The sequence below is a fragment of the Cryptotermes secundus genome, unplaced genomic scaffold (assembly GCF_002891405.2).
Source record: "Cryptotermes secundus unplaced genomic scaffold, Csec_1.0 scaffold391, whole genome shotgun sequence".
NCBI lineage: Eukaryota > Metazoa > Arthropoda > Insecta > Blattodea > Kalotermitidae > Cryptotermes > Cryptotermes secundus.
In genome coordinates, this window is record NW_019737394.1 from 1,678,579 (window position 1) to 1,698,370 (window position 19,792).

Consider the following 19,792-nt stretch of genomic DNA (forward strand, 5'->3'; position numbering starts at 1 on the left):
TTTCCATTTATAATACTCATCTAAAGAATAAAAAGAGCCCACCTGCAAAATTGTTTTGAGGGAATATTTGAATTTATTTAAGTTTTGCAATAAATTTTTTATACTATGTGGTAATTTATTAAATATTCTAATCCCAGTGTAAGATACTCCCTTTTGAGCCTGGTTGATTTATAAGTTGGATAATGTAATTCGAATCTTTGTCTAGTATAAATGTATGAATATCTGAATTTGCTACGTACTTGTCCATGTTTTTAACTATGAAGACTGATATTGATAAAGACAATTAGATGAAATATTATATTTCTTTCATTTACATGGAGTTTTTCAGGATTTCAGAATTTTAAACCATCAGATAATGTCAATTTGCACAAGTTCTCTTACAACTGAATAAAAATAATCTTAATAAGAAGTACAATTATCCCCTCAAACTGTATATGCTACTGACAAAACGTTTCATCACTGGCCTGAAAATACGTCATACAAAAAATGATCAATCCCTGCTAAATACAGAGTGGTCAGACTTCTGAAAATATTATCATGTTTAGGGACTAATAACATGGGTTTGGATTGGCGAATTAATTTATTGGATATTCACCAGTCATAACTACAATTAATTATAACATTATTGCTGATTTACACAATTTACAATCACTCCACAGTAATATCAGTCTACTTCCACTAGTCTTCACTATCCACTTCCTGGCAATGGATTTATAACACAGTCTCACTGAATTACACACTCTAAATATTATACATAAAGTCTGCTCTTCACAAGCTCCACTCTTGCAAGTAACTCTCAACTACACTGCACTGCACTTTCAACTCTTTTCCATGATTGCGTTGTGTCTTTGACTCACAGTTCCTCAGCTGTGACTACTAGGAAATGACCTTTCTTGTCCCCTATAAACCTTTGGCATGGACCATACCCACAGGAAACACAAGTCACGTGATACCCACCGAGCAAGTTCATTGCCTGTTGCTTAGCAACAAGCCATAAAATTCATCCACCAAGACACAGCTTCCATTGTGGCACATAAGAACTTGTTTACCGAGCCGTTGGCTAGAAATGCTTTCAGCAAATCCATTACAATATGACTACATACAGCAAACTTAAGAACCATAACAAAATGGAGTCCACTAAAATTGAAACAGAATTATTATAACCACGATATGGTAGACACTCCATTTCCTTTAAAGAGAGGCAGTATGAAGGACATGAACCGAATTGGTTCTAAATTTTAACAAAGTATTTTTAAACCACACTTATAAATAAACAAATTGTAAAAATGTATACATATTTTAATATATTCAGACACATCGTTGTAGTTGTTAAAGGACCAGATTTTACATTCATGACATTGGAATGATACTGTATGTATGTACTGATACTGACCAATCACACTGTAATAGTAGTTTCCACTTGTATTGATATATTCTTCTGAAGATGGTGTCTCAGACCGAAACATGTCAAAGACGAAAGATTAAAAAGGAGACATAAAAAAACATCACACTGGACAGAGTTGATAACCTTTTATAATATTGCTAATGTGCTGGACCAAGATGAACCAAATCAAATCTCACTACAGTACCTTGTCAACGGCAGCTTTCAATTCCATTTCCAACTCTTCCTTCTTGAGATCAAAGACCTTCTGTTCACATGTTGCCTCCTTCACTTGCAATTCCAGTGACTCCACCTGACAAAAGATTACACACAAATCAATTCAGGCTTTACAAGATACCAAATGAGTGCTCTAATTAAGAGGTTGGCCTCAGGTGTAACTGAACAACTACTAATGGATAGTTGGAAGGGTTTGCCTCTCAGCCAACCATAATGAACCTGTCAAAGCCAAAGAGATAGACAGAGTCAAGAAGATAAATATTAGCTACGGGTTACATCTGTTGCAATTTGTACTTTATATTTCACCCTTAATTACACAGAGTGTTCAACTTTGAAAGCTTATATAAATTTATACAGAGGACATACACAACGTTTCAAACTGTCATACTGTAGCAAAACACATCGAGTTTTACCTCGGATAGCTATGGCTCAATGTGACTTCCATTGGTAATGCGGCAGACGTCCCACCTGTAGTCAGTCTCTTGCCACACGCTACGTAGCATCTCTGCAACTGAGGCAGTAATTCGAGTTCGGAGCTCAACGACATTTGCAGGCAAAGGTGGTACGAACACTCGATCTTTAACGAATCCCCATAAGAAAAAATCCAGGGGAGTAAGATCTGGGGAACAAGATGGCCATGCTATCGGCACCGCTCTACCAATCCACCGACCTGGGAAATGGGTGTTGAAGTACTTGCGCGCTTCTCCAAGGTAATGAGGGGGTGCGCCATCTTGCTGGAAGTGAATGCGTCCTTCTTGGTCATCTTCAGCTAACTGTGGAATGAGGAACTCTTGGAGCATGTCCAGATATATGATACCGGTAATGGTCGTCTCCATGAAGAAGACGGGGCCGTACACTCTTTCTTTGCTGAGGGCGCGAAACATGTTCACCTTTGGGCTATCACAAACATGTTCCAGGGAGACATGTGGATTTTTGCTGCCCCAGATCCTGCACTGACATGAAACGTGCTCTCATCAGCGAAAATTAGGGAGTCCAGAAACTTCTCATCGTCTTGTATCCGATGAAACATTTGCATACAGAATTGCTTATGAACCACCTTATCTGCATCCGTAAGGTGTTGAACAATGGATAGTTTGTACACTTTTAAGTGTAACACTTAAGTGTTTTCATAACACTCACCACACAGTAACGTTTGGAATACCAGTTTCCCGAGACGCACGTCACGTTGACTTTCGTGGACTTCGAACAAAGCTCTCCCTAATCTGTTCCACTGTAGCATCAGAAACATGTAGCCAACGGGGTGGCTTGGCATGACACACAGAACATCCGGTCTGAACAAAATTCTTGTGCCAGTAGTAAATTGTAGGCCTACTAGGAGGTTCCTTGTGATACTGAGTGCGAAATTTCCCTTGAACGTATGCAGCAGACTTCGTTTCTTCAAACCAAAACACACGAGCACGCTCTGCACCTGTGAAAGTAGCCATCTTGATTTCAACTGTGGGAGTGCTCACGGTGACAGTATTGGGTACTACAGTACCACGTGCATTAAACTTGGTGTGTTTTGCTACATTATGACAGTTCAAAGTGTTGTGTATGTACTCTGTATAAATTTATATAAGCTTTCAAAGTTGTAAAGCTCTTTTTGAAACACCCTGTATAACATATTGTGACATGTTGTGCAACGGAGGACCCCTACCTCCCCAGCGGCACGTGGCGGTAACGAAGCACCTCGTAATAGGCGAGTCATCACCCCGCCACTCTCCCCGCGGTGACGTGTCGAGCGGAGCCGAAGTTAGCCGAGTTCCCGCAACCTGGTAGCTATGCAACGCGAGTCAACAGCGGTAACGTCACCAAGGGATATCGCGGTTGCTAGGCAGCAGTAAACAACTCCGGACAGCGTTGCTAAGAACATGGCACCAGACGACAATGGTCCGGAACGAGGCTACATAAGGAACAGCGAAGGCTATTCACAGTTAGTTCCGAGCAAGCCTACGAGCGAGTGTGTTATCAACGAGTTCTCAGGTCGCAAGTTACGAGCTACAGACGCGTGTGCGAGAATCAGTGATAGTTCGTGATAACCAATTATATTTGGAGTGTGTAATTCAGGAGACTTGTATAGCTCCCGCGCAATTAATACGTGAAGACTCTGGAAGATAGTGTTAAGAGATTTTGTTGTAGGGTTTGTAAACTGTGGAACCCGTAACATTGTGATAATTAATTGTAGCCGATATTTGTAGATTGTTCAATAAACCAATTAACGATCTCCACGGCGTATGCAGTAACGAAACACGTTACAATATATTATCTTTAAACTCATCTGATAACTAGATAACTAGAGCATTAATGTATTATGTTTATCATATGTTTTGTGTATGAGATGCATGGAATGAAGGCAAATTGGGAAGCTGTGTTCATCTGTCAATGTGTTTCATTTTCTGCACTATTTAACATGTGATTTTTTAATATAGTGAATATTTAATGAAACAAGGCAAAATAATTTGTGACTCTAAAAAGCATGGATAATTTTTCTTCAGGGGTTCTGTGTCTGAAGCAAATATACATGGAAGCTGGTGACATATGCAAAACAGCAAAGAATATATTTGGTATATGTTTATATACCATTACAATACACCTTTCAATTTTTGCTTCTGGCTGAAGAATTTTGTGAAACAAAGAATCTATGATATACATTACTTCACATACATTTGCAAAATACTTGAATCCATAACACAAATGTGCTTTTCCATGCAGTAGAACTGTTTCATCCATATCGATGAAAGAGCTAACAGCCGTTCATTTTTATGAAATTACTGGTACTCTATTTAGAAGGATATAAAGAATCCAGCATATATGAACATTAAAATAAGCCAACATTAACACAGTCAACCCTCCATATTTACAACTTCATCATTCATGTAATTCATAAATTTGTGATACATCTAATATATGTCCACTCTACATTCATGCATATTTGGCCATGCAAATAAGTACATTCACAGCCCATACTTTGTAGCGCAGATAGTCAAAGTGATAGATTGTGATCCTTTCATGGAGGGGAGTCTCAAAATTATGAGTGGAATTGATGTTTCAGCCTGCCCCTATTCTCAAATTCAAAAGGGACCGCAGGAAACAGCATAACAAGTGATTATCAACAGGTTTTCTCACCCCAAATCCTGTCTCACCCAGCCTCAACACACTTCAATTGCCCTCTTTGGAAGATTCAGATTTTTATCACCATAGTAGTTTTATATCAATATTATTACTCATGCACACAATACATACATACATATTTAATACATAATATATTATTATTTACTTATTTTTGGCTATGTTCTCATACATTTGCTCTCTGTTTTCTCATGCCATAAACCCAACACCATTTCTTCCACCGAATTACTGTCTCAGCATATGCAAATTCCATATTTGCATGAGTTTACAAAAACATAACCTTTGTGAATAGCAGTATTTACCATACACTAACATGCAAATTCTAAAAAGCCTAACATGCAAGTTAGTAGCTCCATGCAAAACTGTATTACAGATTACTGGCTTGTGTTGAAGAGTAACTGAGACAGACAACACAGCCATTAATCTGTATTCTGTTTGATATATTCATGCAACAAGTGTTTCTCTTCGCTCTGTAACTTGTTACAGGTTGGCCAACATTTCTAAACCAAACATTATGAGGACATCTATATAACACAATTATTCTGAATATGTGAAACATAAAAATATTAACCAATATTATTTATAATTCTGAGCTTTCAGTGCAAATAACCACACCATTTAAGTGCTTCTGAACTTATAACATACAGATCACCAACCAACTATTCATACAGTACATGTGAAAAAACTCATTTTCATTTTGCTTCATTAAAAATGTTCAAAATACTTGCATTTACATACTTCCTAAAAATAACGAAACCAATAAGATTAACACAGGAAATTCCATGGTAGTCTGATATGGGTAGCTTGTTAGGTGAAATAACAAAACCAATATCATGCATGTGGCAGAAAACTGCCTGTGCTGATTCAGTTAGCACTGTTACTTCCTAGCCAAATGGTTCCAAATTTCATTTTTGGGCCAGTGGCTGGCTATTCAACTAAAGACTTTTGTGGCAGTCCTTCCATCCCCTACAGAAAACTACTGGGAGAGTACCTTAAAATAAGCAACACATGTTTCTCCCACACATTCCAAATTCATAATTGACAGGCATAATCCCATCTGATGTTATGTAGCCTATGTAGATGAGAAAATGTTGATATATTAACTGAGAAATAACTCAAAAGAAGGCCACCTTCTTCTACTCAAAGTATGTTACAGTTTTAGTTATGTGAATATGATTACGTCCAGCGATAATCCATAAAAACTATATGAAAAAAGCAGTCTGTGGTGGTCTAAGTGACAAATTAAATGTCAAAAATGCGAAAGTCATGGCTGGAGGGAAACAAAGATGTCACATCTGTAATAATGTGATGTAGAAATGATTTACATGTGTGTGCTTTGGAAAATCACCTATATATCCTACTATGTGTAAAATAACCATTTATACAAAAATTCAATCTGTTTTCTGTAAATCCATCCAAATGCCACCCTTCCATCTTATTCCATGTAGCTGTTTTCCAAGCAGTATCTGTATCAATCTTAACACGTTTAAAAGTGAAATTCTATTTTGAATTACACAGAATTGTTACATTTACATTTATTTTCACTTCATGGATCCAATCATCTCCCTGTAGGGCTGGATATAGAACATGCCATACATTACAAATTCATGATGACTACACACTAAAAAGGATTCTACTAAACCAATGTAAATGCAAAAAGGCACAAACAACATTGTGTGGTAAGTGTAAACTTTCCAAATATATTATATACAGACTGTACCACTATCACAGATTCAAAACACTGACACGTTTTCAGACTGCTGAAACATGTCGGTCATGTCCTCTCTTTTTCATTCACAATAATGTATGACTCTTTCTTTTATTATACCACAGGCAAGAGTGTTATGCCATTAATTAGAAAAGTCTATTTTAAAAATCATACCATACAATGTTACTAGCTCAAGCAATTGGAGTAAAGTGTATAAATATTACTCTGATTCATACTACACATTACACATTGCTGTTACCACAGACTGCAGAACAAATTCTTAAACTTCCCATCAAAATGTACAGTGGCCACACCTAGTCACTCAAGCACAGCAGAGAGCAGAAAAACACTTTTACTATGTGGTTAGTTATAACAAACAATGTGATGTGAGACTCACTGTCGGAACACTGATAAATTTCTCACTGCCCTCTACTGCATCCTTTGTGCGTCAGCAAACAGTTGCAAGAAGAGAAAGAGAGAAGGGTGGGGTGCATGGTCAGGAAAACAAAAGATAAACAACAATTACTCCATCACCAAATCAGATCATATTCAAATTAGTATGTAAATGCTAGTGTTCCAAGATGTGAGATATACCCTAACAGAAGTAGTGAGTCATATGCAGATAGTCTACCAATCAACTTCCTGTATTTCCTCGTGTAATGGCCACAGTTTTCACTTGAGTTTCTTTAACTTGGATCTCAGAATTATTTCAACTTTTGTAACAAGAATGAATAATGTACAAAGACTGGAAAACATACAAGTAAAGGGTAAAGTTGTCCCTGTGCTTATATAATTAAGCACTATGCCATGAAGGTGTATGGGGGAGTGAGTGTATAGATTCACATTTTCTTGACCTCGGCACTAGTTGGAGGTGACTGGTCAGCTTCACACCCTGGCCGCTTTACCCCTGGGGAAAGAGCCCTCAGTAGTCATTGGATAGGAGGTTGGCTGAACCCTGGAGCCAGTCTGGATAACGTGGAGAAGAGAGAATTCTATACCCTACAGGCACTCAAACTCCAAACTTTTGGTCGTCCAGACTGTAGCTAGTTGCTGTACCAATAACGCTATCCCAATTTGAAAAAAATATTCTGGAAATACACAATGGCTCAAAATTTAGTCAACCAAGCCTATAAGTCTGACTTCCAGTTGCAGCTCTGAGTAGAGAGGGAGAAGATAAATACAAACACATCAGTGATTTATTACAACTTGGTAGGGAACAAAGCTGAGTTCACTACCACTGGGTGACATGTGGATCTTCTTCACTCATATGCATTTTCACAAGTTACATTTTTAGTAAGACAGTAATCTCAGAGGGCATTTTCAAATTCTAGGTAGATAGGTGATAAAAAACTGTATTCTATAACTTTCAATCATAAAGCCTAGGTGTTCATTATACGAGCAAACACAATACGGGCAAAAGAGCTATTTATTTTTAATATATTTCAACTATAAAGCATATCCAGCCAGCAAGCAATCATTTTGATAAAATGAAGGTACTGCCCCCATACTACTACTATGTCAATGATGCTATCTCAACACAGTACATATTAATGGCAAGATTAACTAAAAACTGAAAGAAATATATGGTATGATGATATAATGCATAGTTAGGAAGAGGACATAACAAAACAAGGTCACAAAGACATCATCATGCTGAAGTGTGGATAGATGTTCAAGTTCTCTTTTCAGAGGCCCCAAGACATTTAGTACTGAAAAATGAGTACTTCAAACAGGGCACTGAATACAAGAATTAAAAAAAGAAGTAAAAGTATCCTTGTAACAAGCCGTGAAGGCCCATAGGGTTGTGAGATGTTGAGGCTCCCACATTTTCTAGACAATCGGCTCATGGATGGAGGTGAGGTTGTCAGCCTTATGCACCTGCCGCCCTTTAACCCCAGTAATATTCCTGGTACTCATTTATGTTAGAGGCTCAGTTGAACCCAGGGCCATATTGCAGCTGGAAAAATGAGGTAAATTAAAAAAAATCCACCTCATCAGGATTGGATCCCGCTGCCTTCCAGCTTGTAGCATAGTGTCTTAACCATCTACGCTAACAATGGCATCTTAAATATAGCAAACCCCCCATTCATGGTTTCTTCAGGGACCAGATGATTTCAGAATTAAGCTAAGGAAAATCATAAATTGAGACAATTTGACACTGGGGTTATTGGCTTGAGATAGCTGAAACTGAATATTAAATGTGGGAAACATCTTAAAGAAACATTAGATGGGTGTTCCACTATAATCTGAAGAATGCTAGCAGTCCTTACCCTGACAAAGGAAGCAGCATATTCCTCTGACATATATGTAGGTGAATCTTCAGTCATCACTGTGAGAACCTTAGATCTCATTCCTATATAATTTATCTATAAGGTTCAAAGTCCCACAATTAAGATGATGTAGATAGAACATAACCTGCCAAATTGATACTATCCAGATATCTGCATTCTCATAAAGTTCATAAAAAATAAGTCACCAAACAAAAAGCATGAGAAATAAAAATATTTAAATTTGGAACATGATTAATGAGCTAAACTCAGATGGTCAAGATTCAGATTGACTGTAGTGGTAGACGCAACCTCCCTTCACCACCACATCCAGCACTCTAAACACTCCAACATGATGTTTTGCAATATTCTGTTTTCAGTGAATGGCTGCTAAAAGTGCTAACTTCAAAGAACTAAGTGGAATGCATCAATCCAAATAAGACGGTAATTATACCGTTTACTAGGAAGAGAAATATAAAGGACCTTAAGGAACCCTCTTCAATAAGGCAATCCAGCTCTCCAGCGATGTCAAGTACCTTGGTCTAGAATTAGACAAAGGACTGACATGGAAAAAGCAGCTGGACATGGTCATCAACAAAGCCTATAAGGCTTTTTGGACAAGCAGAAGCATGTTTGGTAAAACCTGGGGACTGCAGCCGCACGTTGTGCATTGGATATACACTGCGGTTGTGAGACCCATAATTACATACGGCACCACAGTATGTGGTCCAGAGTTAAACTCAAGATAAGCAAGGCAGAACTTAGCAAACTGCAAAGGTTGGCTTGCTTGGGTATCATAGGAGCAATTTGAACATCTCCAACAGCTACACTGGGGATACTCCTTGGACTCCCCCCACTGCATATACAGTAGGAGGCAGAGGCCAGGGCAGGAATCTACCATCTCCAGTGCAGTGGTCAATGGAAACCTAGATCTGATAGTTTCGGCCATGCATGCATACATAACTCAGGACATGAAAAAGGAACCCATATTACAAATGGGGTCTGACAAAATGATACTGAGACATGTATATGAAAAACCCTTCACAGTCAGATTTCCTGACAGGAGTGAATGGGAAGACAGGTTTCAGCCTGATAGAAAAGGGGGGGGGGATCTGGTATACAGATGGTTCCAAGATAAATAAGGGCACTGGAGCTGGTGTGTACTGCTATGGCATGAGGCGGAAACTTAGTTTCAGCCTTGGGCAGTACACGACAGTATTCCAGGCAGAAGTATATGCCATTATGGCATGTATTATGGAGAATTTAGATAGGAATTATAGAAATAGGAACATCTACATTCTATCTGACAGCCAAGCTGCACTTAAAGCGCATGACAAACACCAGATCAACTTAAAATTGGTGTGGAATGCCCACCTAACTCTCATGGAAGTGGCCAAACATAACAGGGTACAACTGATATGGGTGCCGGGGCATGAGGGTATTGCTGGAAACAAAACAGCAGACCAATTGGCCAAGATTGGACCTGAATATCCGTCATACGACTTGAACCAGCCTGTGGCATCTCTGTAGGAGTTGCCAGACAGGCAATCAGGGGCTGGACAAACGTGAGAAGTTAAAAGAGGACCCAGCTACGATGGGTGGTAGGACTACTTACAGGCCACTGTCGCCTTAAAGTACACCTCTTCAAACTGGTACTAAGTGACAGTCCCACTTGTGAGAGGTGTCAAGAAGAAAATGAAACAGCCACACATATCCTGTGTGAATGTGAGGCCTTAGCTTACTTAAGATTATGTCACTAGGGTCAATACTTTATGGAACCAAGTGATTATTTTGATGCCCCCACGTACAAAATCCTGCGCCTCATTTGAAGCGCAGGATTGCTGAGGGGATAATCAAAAGGGGAAGCACAATAGACCACTGTAGGTCACGGTGCAAGGGCCGAGAAGGCCTACCCCTCATACATTCAGTCATTCATTCATTCATTCATTCATTCAAGTGGAACAAACAATCAACTTCAAGGACTCTGCGTTTCACAAGCCTAATCCAGTCTGGTCCAGTCTCATTATATATTATAAAACTTGTTCTGCTAGCATCATGGTCTAGCTTCAATCTTATGGCAGTCCATGCCCAATCTGTGGTAGACAAAATGGAACTCAAACAGACTTTCCTTGAGCACTTCCACACAATCATCTCTCCACCCATATTCCATGTATTACTACTCCTGCGAAGTGAGATGCTTCCTAAGAGCTAACACAATACCACAGCCCCAGAACTCAGCTGAGGTACACCATTTTGTTGTTGTCTGGGATGTAACGCCATGCAGTGCAGTTGTCTCAAAGGAATATACTGTCACTGTCTTCAGGGTCATAGAGTAAGCCAGGCAAGAAGCAAGTGGCAAACTCTAATTGCTCTGGCTGCTGTTCGCTTCCTGTTGAGAGGGATGTGATTTCCTCCAAAACATTGCACTTTTCCCAAACTAAACAGCTTTACATGCCAGAAGACTGCACTCTTCTCAGTCACTGCTGGGAGAACCTCAAGTTCAACACAAGGAAGTTTTCTTTGCAATGTTATTAGTAATGTAACCAGAACTTTTTTTAATACTGAAATGTTTATATCTGTGAAAAATTTTGTTAAGTGCAGAAAGATAAATAGACACATATGGCAAATCCAAAAAATGGCTTCTTTCAAACAAATTAAGATATAATATTTACAATTTATTCATAATCAACTTAATTCAGGGAATAAAAAAATTTGTAATACCATGAACCCTTAAAACAATATGTAAATTTATATGATTCCCCCATTAAAGTTATTGATGTCACTAGAATTAATTAAAAAATCCATTATATCTACCTCTATCAGTGTCTGTTAACTGCAGTTACAGTCTCTGAAAACATCTCCATTAAATGTTACTGACTTGCCACTAATTTGGGATCTATGAAACTGAACATTAAATGACAGAAAACCTCAAGTGAAGGAACATTAAATGAGGACTTCACATAACAACAAACAACAACAACAACAACAACACAAACAATCAAGAATTCAGCAAACCCCATTAGAGCAAACCCGGTCTGAGAAACCATGATATGTATTATTCTGTAGGACAAAAATATAAAATCGGACATATATCTGAGTCATTTTTAACATTAAATTCAAAAATATATTCACAACAATATTATCAGATTACTTCCATATATTGCTAAACATGATTTTTATCTCTTACTCTTCTTAGCTACCTTTCTGATTATCTTACAACATAAAAGAACTTCCACAACAATTATTTTCCAGATGCTCTTGTCTGTTCACCAACAGAATGTCATGTAACATGCAGTACTGAGGTCTGAGTGGCAAATTTTTCATGTCACGTTACTTATAACCTGACTGACAACCTCCAAAGTTAAACCAGGAAAATGATAAACTAACCTCTTTTGTGAGACGCTCACGTTCAGTGCGGTCATGATCTCGTTCACGAATCTGTCCATGCAGTTTGGCAATCTCCCGCAAGAAGTCGTCTCTTTCCTGTTCTCGCTCAGCAGCCTGCTCTTCCAAGAAGAGACGTGTGGCACGCAGCTGCTTATCTGCAGCCTCTACCTATCAAAAAATAAAATATGTAAAGAGATGATGGATGAATTGGTGACAGATGCAAGTACAATGTTGGGGGGATGATTTTTCCCACACTCTAGTAGTTCCAAGATGGCTTGTAATAGATCTGCAAATAGCATATAACAGAGCATGTGGATCATAGTTTTAGGATCATAATTATGGTAAAGCTATCCCTGTAACAGGCCGTCAACGTCCATAGGGTTATGAGACAGCTAGGCTACCACATTTTCTTTAGACAATTGGCTCACAGCCTTACGTGCTGGCTGTCCTTTATCCCCCAGGAAGATTCCTGGTACCCATTTCTCTTAGAGGCTAAGTTGACCCCAGGGCCAGAGTGCAGCTAGAAAAATTAGGTAAATTGAAAAAATCCACCTCATTGGGGCTCGAATCCACAACCATCCGGCTTGTAGCATAGTGCCTCAACCAACTACACTACGGCGTGCCCCCAGGATCATAACTAAACTTCAGAAAACAAACTCAATTATTTAGATGAACTGTAGATGTAAATTTTTTGTGTTTTTCTTCAGTCACTCCAGGAAAGTGCTGGGACAGTACCTCAAATTAGGCCACAACTGCTCCCTTCTGTAACCTTTTCAATTCATTATTCATTGCTCATCACATTACTTGATGCCACACAGTCCAGCTACTGGCAACACTGTAAAATAAACCATAACTCAAGTAAGATGTGAAATACGAACAGTAAAACACTGTGAAGCATATCCATTGTTAGGCAACAGCCCAGTAAACACCTTCCCACTTATGCACGTGACAACTGGGCATCCACTGCTAGGCAATGTATTAGTGAGCACATCTGGTCAACAATTGAGGATATCCATTGCTGGGCGATGCAAACACTTTTCCATGCATACTCTAACTGTCTAGTGCGTTAAGGCCCTTTGCGTTGGGTGCCACTCCTTCTAACCATCCTTCTCCGGCAGTCCTCTGAAGAGCCCTTTGGTTGCTGGTTGCATCTGCTCCTCTAGCTGTTCCCTCTCACCTGTTGTTACTTTGAGTTGGCAGGTTGCTGCTGCATCCTTCCTATCCAGTTCTGTTTCCCTTTTTGTTGTTCTGGTGGATAATAGTTTGTGGGGTATGGGTTATCAGAGTGCTGGGCGCCAGTAGGCTTACTGTAACGGCTTACATTTCGGGGAAAAGGGGGGATGAACTGGAAACTACAGGTGCTAGGTACTGCGTTCTCACTGGAGCGATGAGATTCGGTCTCAGGGTGAATACGGGCCTCACGTCAGCGGGAAAGAGAAGAGTGTTTTAGGTAGGCACTAACACACACTGTTTAATTAGCCAATCTTGCTACACACGTACATTTAACAGCACTTGTTGCACTTCCTTAAAACACCTGGAAATCTCTCCAACGTTGGCGACCGGACCCCTGGCTAGTTAGTTAGCGGCTGTTTCTTTTAGCACAACCCCTAGAATTGCACTTTCACTTATACTTTTAGCACAAAGAAAATTTCACGTTAAATTTAGAAGAGTTATCCAGAGATTGTTCCTGCAAACACTTAAACATAATTTTGTTTTAACTTTGATTTTTTTTTAACCCAAACTGCCAGTGATGCTAGTTTTCCGGCTGTACACTTGGAGGGTTGTTCAGAGACTCTTCTCGCAGACTGACCCTGCTTCGAAGCAAGAAATCTTCGCGGCTTCAGCTCCGCCTCCAAGTTACTACCCTAATTTCTGCTGATTGGAACAATTCGAATTTAGGGAGTTAACCATAATTCTCACTGCTCCAATCACATAACTTTAATTTGGGACTTTGGACCTTAAAGTCCTAACGTCGTTTTTGACAGCTGCTTGAAAAATTATACCAGTAGCGTGGGTTGCTGGCCTTCCCACTTTTGACTTACGGGGTTCAAAACTTGTCAAGTGTAACTTTACCAAAGGATCCCGCCGGTCAACTTTCTAACTGAATTTCCAGGAAAACTCTGCGGGGTGCTTCCTGTCTGGTCTTTGTAGCAGTGAAGCAGGCCCTATTCTTGAAACCAAGAATCGGGCTAAGTCACCCTTGAGTGTTCCTTGCTACCTCTTGTGTATAATTACTCTAAAAAGAAATATTGATTACAAATAAAGATGGTGGTGTCAGTGGTACGGCTACAATACGGTGTTCTCAATGTGTTTTCTGTGCGTGGTCTTTGCCAAAGGGTTATAGGGGACAATGAAGCTAATTTGCTGTCAGTTGTAGAATGGGAAGCATAATACAGAAAGACCTTGGTGGTCAAGGAAGAAGGGTTCAGCTGAAGATTGAATATGAGATGTTATAATTGGTTATAAATGTAATAAAAGTGTCAATAAATCCAATCATCCATTCCAGAACCCATTATTATTATTCACGCAAACCCCTCATACATGACAATATTTTGTTCCTGTGTCATGCTACATAACATCACTTAAAAAGTCTTCATATTCCTACGATTAAGTCAACAAAAATCCATACAATAAATAATTCACCAACGTACAAGTATGTAAAATAAGAAAGCAGTCTTCTGGGATTTGGCACCATGTATATGTGGTGTTAACTGACGTTTTGGAGGAATGTATCGCCTCCGAAACGTCGGTTAACACCACATATACACGGTGCCAAATCCCAGAAGACTGCTTTCTTCATAGTCACCGCCGTGGAAGCCTCAAATCTTACATATGTAAAATAGGTTAATAGGACTGGATTTCATAAGTCAAAACAAAGACCTACTGGACAACAACTGCGCTTCTATGTAAGAAAACAGGTAACTTCACATGCTACCAACTGTATTTACATACTTCTCAGTTTAACTTGAATCAATATGCATCACCCTACACCCTTGCAGTGACAAACCAGCATCCAACTATCTGAGATATGGTCAGGTATCACTCTTCTAACAGTACTTGCAGTAGTTTCAGCTACTATGCAGTTCAGGGCCCAAAAACTTGTGTTTATAGGAATGTATAATGAGTGTTAAAACTAGTTTTGCGAACTGGATAAACAATTAGCGGTAGTAATTTAAAATTTAAAATGTCCAGATACCCAATATAATATGAAATCTTGTGACCAGAGATTTCATTAGAAGCAGGGAATTTCTTCAGTGGCTGAGTAACTACTAGCTTAAGAAGGATGGTGGTGAATAGTGCTACAACAGTTTCATCCAACATACTTCTGAAGTAACTGTATGCCAAATACAATGTATGATGTGATTATATCTTCCACTGTTAGCATAGTGGTTGAGGCACTATGCTAAAAGCCGGAAGGTCGTGGGTTCAAGTCCAGATGAGGTCATTGGATTTTCTTCAATTGACCTAACCCTTCCAGCCACACTATGGCCCTGTGGTTGACTCAGCCTCTAACAGAAATGAGAACCAGGAATTAATTAAATAATTTCCTGAGTAAAGCGCGACCGGCCCTTAAGGCTGACAACCTTAGCGCCATCCTTGAGCTGACTGTCTAGAAAATGTGGGATCCTCAAATATCACAACCCTATGGGCCTTCATGGCCTGGTACAGGGATAGCTTTACTTTTTTTTTATATTCAATAACATCACTAAAAGTGTCCCCTTCCTTAAACATTACAAAACTTATGATAAAGAAATTCAGTTCTGTAGCCCATTATATGTGTTGTACTGTGCAATATCAAATAACAAAATACACATGAATAAGGAAATACAAAAACATCAGACACACAACTGCAAGTTCGTGCATAATTACAACGAAAGTCTAACAGAATCAGTACAACATACTCTCAATTATCTGTGGTAATGGAGGCAAGAAGCAATGTGAGTAAATAAAAACACTGGATCATCCAAGATGAAAATACCCATCATCCACACTGAAGTATTACTTACTGGTTCTAATGCTGGTAACTAAACAGTTAGAGAAATGTCTTCTGCATCGGCTGGGACAAAAATAAAATAATGAAATAAAAAGTTGCTGCAGGGTAAGATGATGAACAATCTAATGAAATTCAACACAAAGTATAAGTGAAACATATTACTAAAACAGGTGTAATAGGAAATATATCATCATGGAAAAGCTTAATCAATAACTGATTCCAAAAGTTCTGTGTTAATCCAAGACTCAGACAATCCACACACAAATAATCACAAGTCTAGTGTGTATAAAATTAAGTGCAATCAAATCCAATTTAAGAATTAATAAAACCACATAGTACAGGTCTATCATTTAATGGGGGCTACTAAGTTATGCAGTAGCATATTTGGTTGAAGCACTAAGCTACAAGCAGAAAGGTATGGGTTAAAGTCCCGATGAGGTCACTTGATTTTTTCAATTCCAGCCGCACTATGGCCCTGGGGTCAACTCAGCTTCTAATAGAAATGAGTACCAGGAATATTCTTGGAATATTCTTGGGAGTAAAGGGCAGCCAGCACATAAGGCTGACAACCTTGCTTCCATCTATAAGCCGATTGTCTAGAAAATGTGGGAACCTCAACTTCAGAGTGATTTTAAGTGACAGTTTCTGTGTTGAGATCCCTTGCCAGGAGACAACTAGTTTAAACAGAGAATTCTAGTACATGTGCAATGGTGAACTGGAAAGTGTGTAAATCTGCAATAGCGCTATATTTAAGTGTGATTAAGAGTACTTGTAACCAAGGTGATAATAAGTCTTAATCATCTGAATGACAACCCATTATTGTGGTAACACGTACCCATACACGTGGCAATACATTAATGCAACAGGATGCTTGATTACAATATTATCTTATGAACTCATTTGTCACAGCTTTCTAAATGCAACAGCAATGTATATCATTTGTTGTATTCTTAATCACCATAGGAGGAGTCAACATTCACTAACATATTCCTGCATTATTTTGTTCACGTCAGACCCAACATCAACTGTTCCCATCTAAGCACCCACATATAGCAACAGCTGTGAATACAAACAGCAAAACAGCACAACATGCTATGTCACAAAGCCTGGATGTGTTGTTATTCTTCTCTGAAACATTAATGACCTCTTGGCAGCAAACCCCGTGAATCAAGTGGGGACTGTCTAATGAAACCTGACAGAAATACAAATAAAATCAAATGTATACAAATTTCCCATTGTACTTCCAGCATTCTAATACCATTCCTCTAAACCAGGCATGTCCAATGCATCGATCGTGATCGACTGGTCGATCGCGGGACAATATTTGGTCGATCTCATAGGCCTATAAGGAAATTATACGTGTAGAGCATGTAAATTCACTTGTAATATATGATTATATTCATATTTTGAAGGGAAAATACGTATTAAAGTAGTCTGTACTTTCGATGTATGTTGCTTTTACAACAAACATCATGTGTCGTGTTATTTTTACCAATATTTTTGCTTAAAGAGAGGTACGACGATACGAGGGGGTGGTAGATCACTGGCAGTTTTGACAATAAAGAGTCGATCACAACCTATTTGAAGTTGGACATGCCTGCTCTAACCAATCCACTAAACTGTGTTCATTACAATGAAATCTGAGAATGGTAGGAAGGTATAATCTCTTATTAGAAGAAAGGCATGAAAGATAACAAAAATTAAAAAATTAACAATTTCATTCACATAGTAGATGCACAAACATACAATATAAAGAAGAGGGGAAGCTGAAAGACAATGTTCTGCTGCAATGTATGAGAACATTTCATGTGATATTTTCTCCAAATATTTACAGGAATATGTTAAAACTCACTGTCAAATCCATCAAACAGAGCCAGTCCAATCTGTCTACATCACACACCTTCACTCAAATGTCTCAGTAATGCAGAACTTATTTGACCACATAAACTGCTACATTTTAATAAAACAGATGACTGTCAAACAATTATACAATGTATAAACAAGCGCAGGTGGAGCAAATGCTAACATTTACAAGCCACAATGCTCTTTCGCATTCCTAAACAACAAACACACTGGCTACATTCACAGACTTTACACATATTTACTTGCAGCAACAATTCAATTATAAGAGTCAAGAAAGATCCTTGCCTGTTGTTGCAAGTCATCTCGTTCCTTGCGAGCCTCTTCTGACAGACGATCACCTTCCTGGCACAATTCCTCAATTAATTTGAGATGTGGGGACTTATGATCACCAAATGCCCTCTCACTCAGGACTGAACGTGCTGCAAGCACAATTTTCCTTCAGTCATAAAGGATTAATTCAATAGCTGACTCATTGCGCTACAACATACTACAATAATTCAAGAATTATCTTCAAACATTGTCCACTGCAGTGACAGAGAATACATACATTTCAGAAGCTTACTCTGTCTGCACCTTCAGGTAGCCAGAAAGGATAAGCATTTTATGGGGGTCCGCAAGGCTTAACAAGAAAGAAATATCCTTATCTGTCACAACAGAATAGGCATCTTTCCTTTCTACATGAAAACGATCACAGACCAAGCTTGTAATCGTCTGCATGTTCTACTCCATGCACATAATAAACAACACCCAAAGAAAATTCTCCTGAAATGAAACTGGATCACTGTCACAAACCACTAGGACCACAACATATTACATGCATTGTAATTATTCATCATATTATGAGCACAATAACTCTGTAAAATTCACATAGTGGGGGGGTTGAATCCAGTTGGATCCACTTGGCACAGCGGTCACTGATTGGCCTATTGTACCTGCCCTGGGTGATTATGATGATGGAGAATTTTTGGTGGAATGAAGATTGGCGGGGAAACCGAAGTAACCGGAGAAAACCTACCCCAGCGCCACTTTGTCCACCACAAATCCCACTTCACCAGACCCGGGTTTGAACCCGGGCCGCCACGGTGGGAAGACAGCGACTAACCGCTTGAGCCATGTCACAACCTACAATAACTCTGTAACATATTTTCCTAAATAAATACCCTAACATGTAAACAGCCATTTAAAACCATGCTGAAACAGAAAATTACTCACAGGAATAGTAACAAGATACATGAATAAATTAAAAACGAAAATTTAACTTAGATAATCGGAACATCTACTTCCTTCTGGAGTATTAAAACTTATTTTCAAACTACAGCATATCTCAAACAATATTATTTGTATGTCTTATACATTTACCTCCCAATAATGTGTATCCCTGCAAGGAAAAAATGGAGTTTCCACTTGAAGCCCCAATAACTAAATTAACTATAACAAAACCAAAGAGTTTTGGTGTTTTCACAACAGTGATTTTAAGGTTGTGGCCTTCTGGGTTGTGACACCACTCAGTTTTGTGGATGGACATTGATGTCTTGAAGGAACATGCTTTCTCCATCTTCACAGCTGAAGCATGCAGGTTATTGCCCCCCCTGAAGTCCAAATTTCTTGCCTGTGGAAAGATTTATGGTGGCCTTGTAAAGGGCCAGTTCTGCTCATTCCCCATACAACTCCACTTTCCTCCAGAAAACAACACTGGATCCCTGAGAATGTCTGTTCTCTCAGTATTCTAGTTCCACCCGTGACAATAAACCAGCATGCCCCTTGCAATGGTCAATTTTTGTCCATGTTTGTCCAGGTTCTTCCCACTGGCCAGGCACAGGTTCCTA

The 19,792-nt window shown here is 39.0% G+C and overlaps 1 protein-coding gene across 14 annotated transcripts in view; it reads right to left on the reverse strand.

The window, feature by feature from the left end:
• LOC111870311 (A-kinase anchor protein 9) overlaps window positions 1-19,792 on the reverse strand; it is a 193,618-nt gene that overhangs the window by 81,725 nt on the left and 92,101 nt on the right. For 13 of the 14 annotated variants that reach the window (XM_033753790.1, XM_033753798.1, XM_033753802.1 and 10 more), the window contains 4 exons: window positions 18,252-18,385; window positions 12,110-12,277; window positions 6,853-6,894; window positions 1,590-1,694 (listed from right to left, as the gene is read on the reverse strand). In XM_033753790.1, coding sequence (XP_033609681.1) covers window positions 1,590-1,694; window positions 6,853-6,894; window positions 12,110-12,277; window positions 18,252-18,385 — 449 coding nt within the window. The remainder of the gene's footprint in view (window positions 1-1,589; window positions 1,695-6,852; window positions 6,895-12,109; window positions 12,278-18,251; window positions 18,386-19,792) is intronic. The other variant, XM_033753792.1, reaches the window with a different exon arrangement.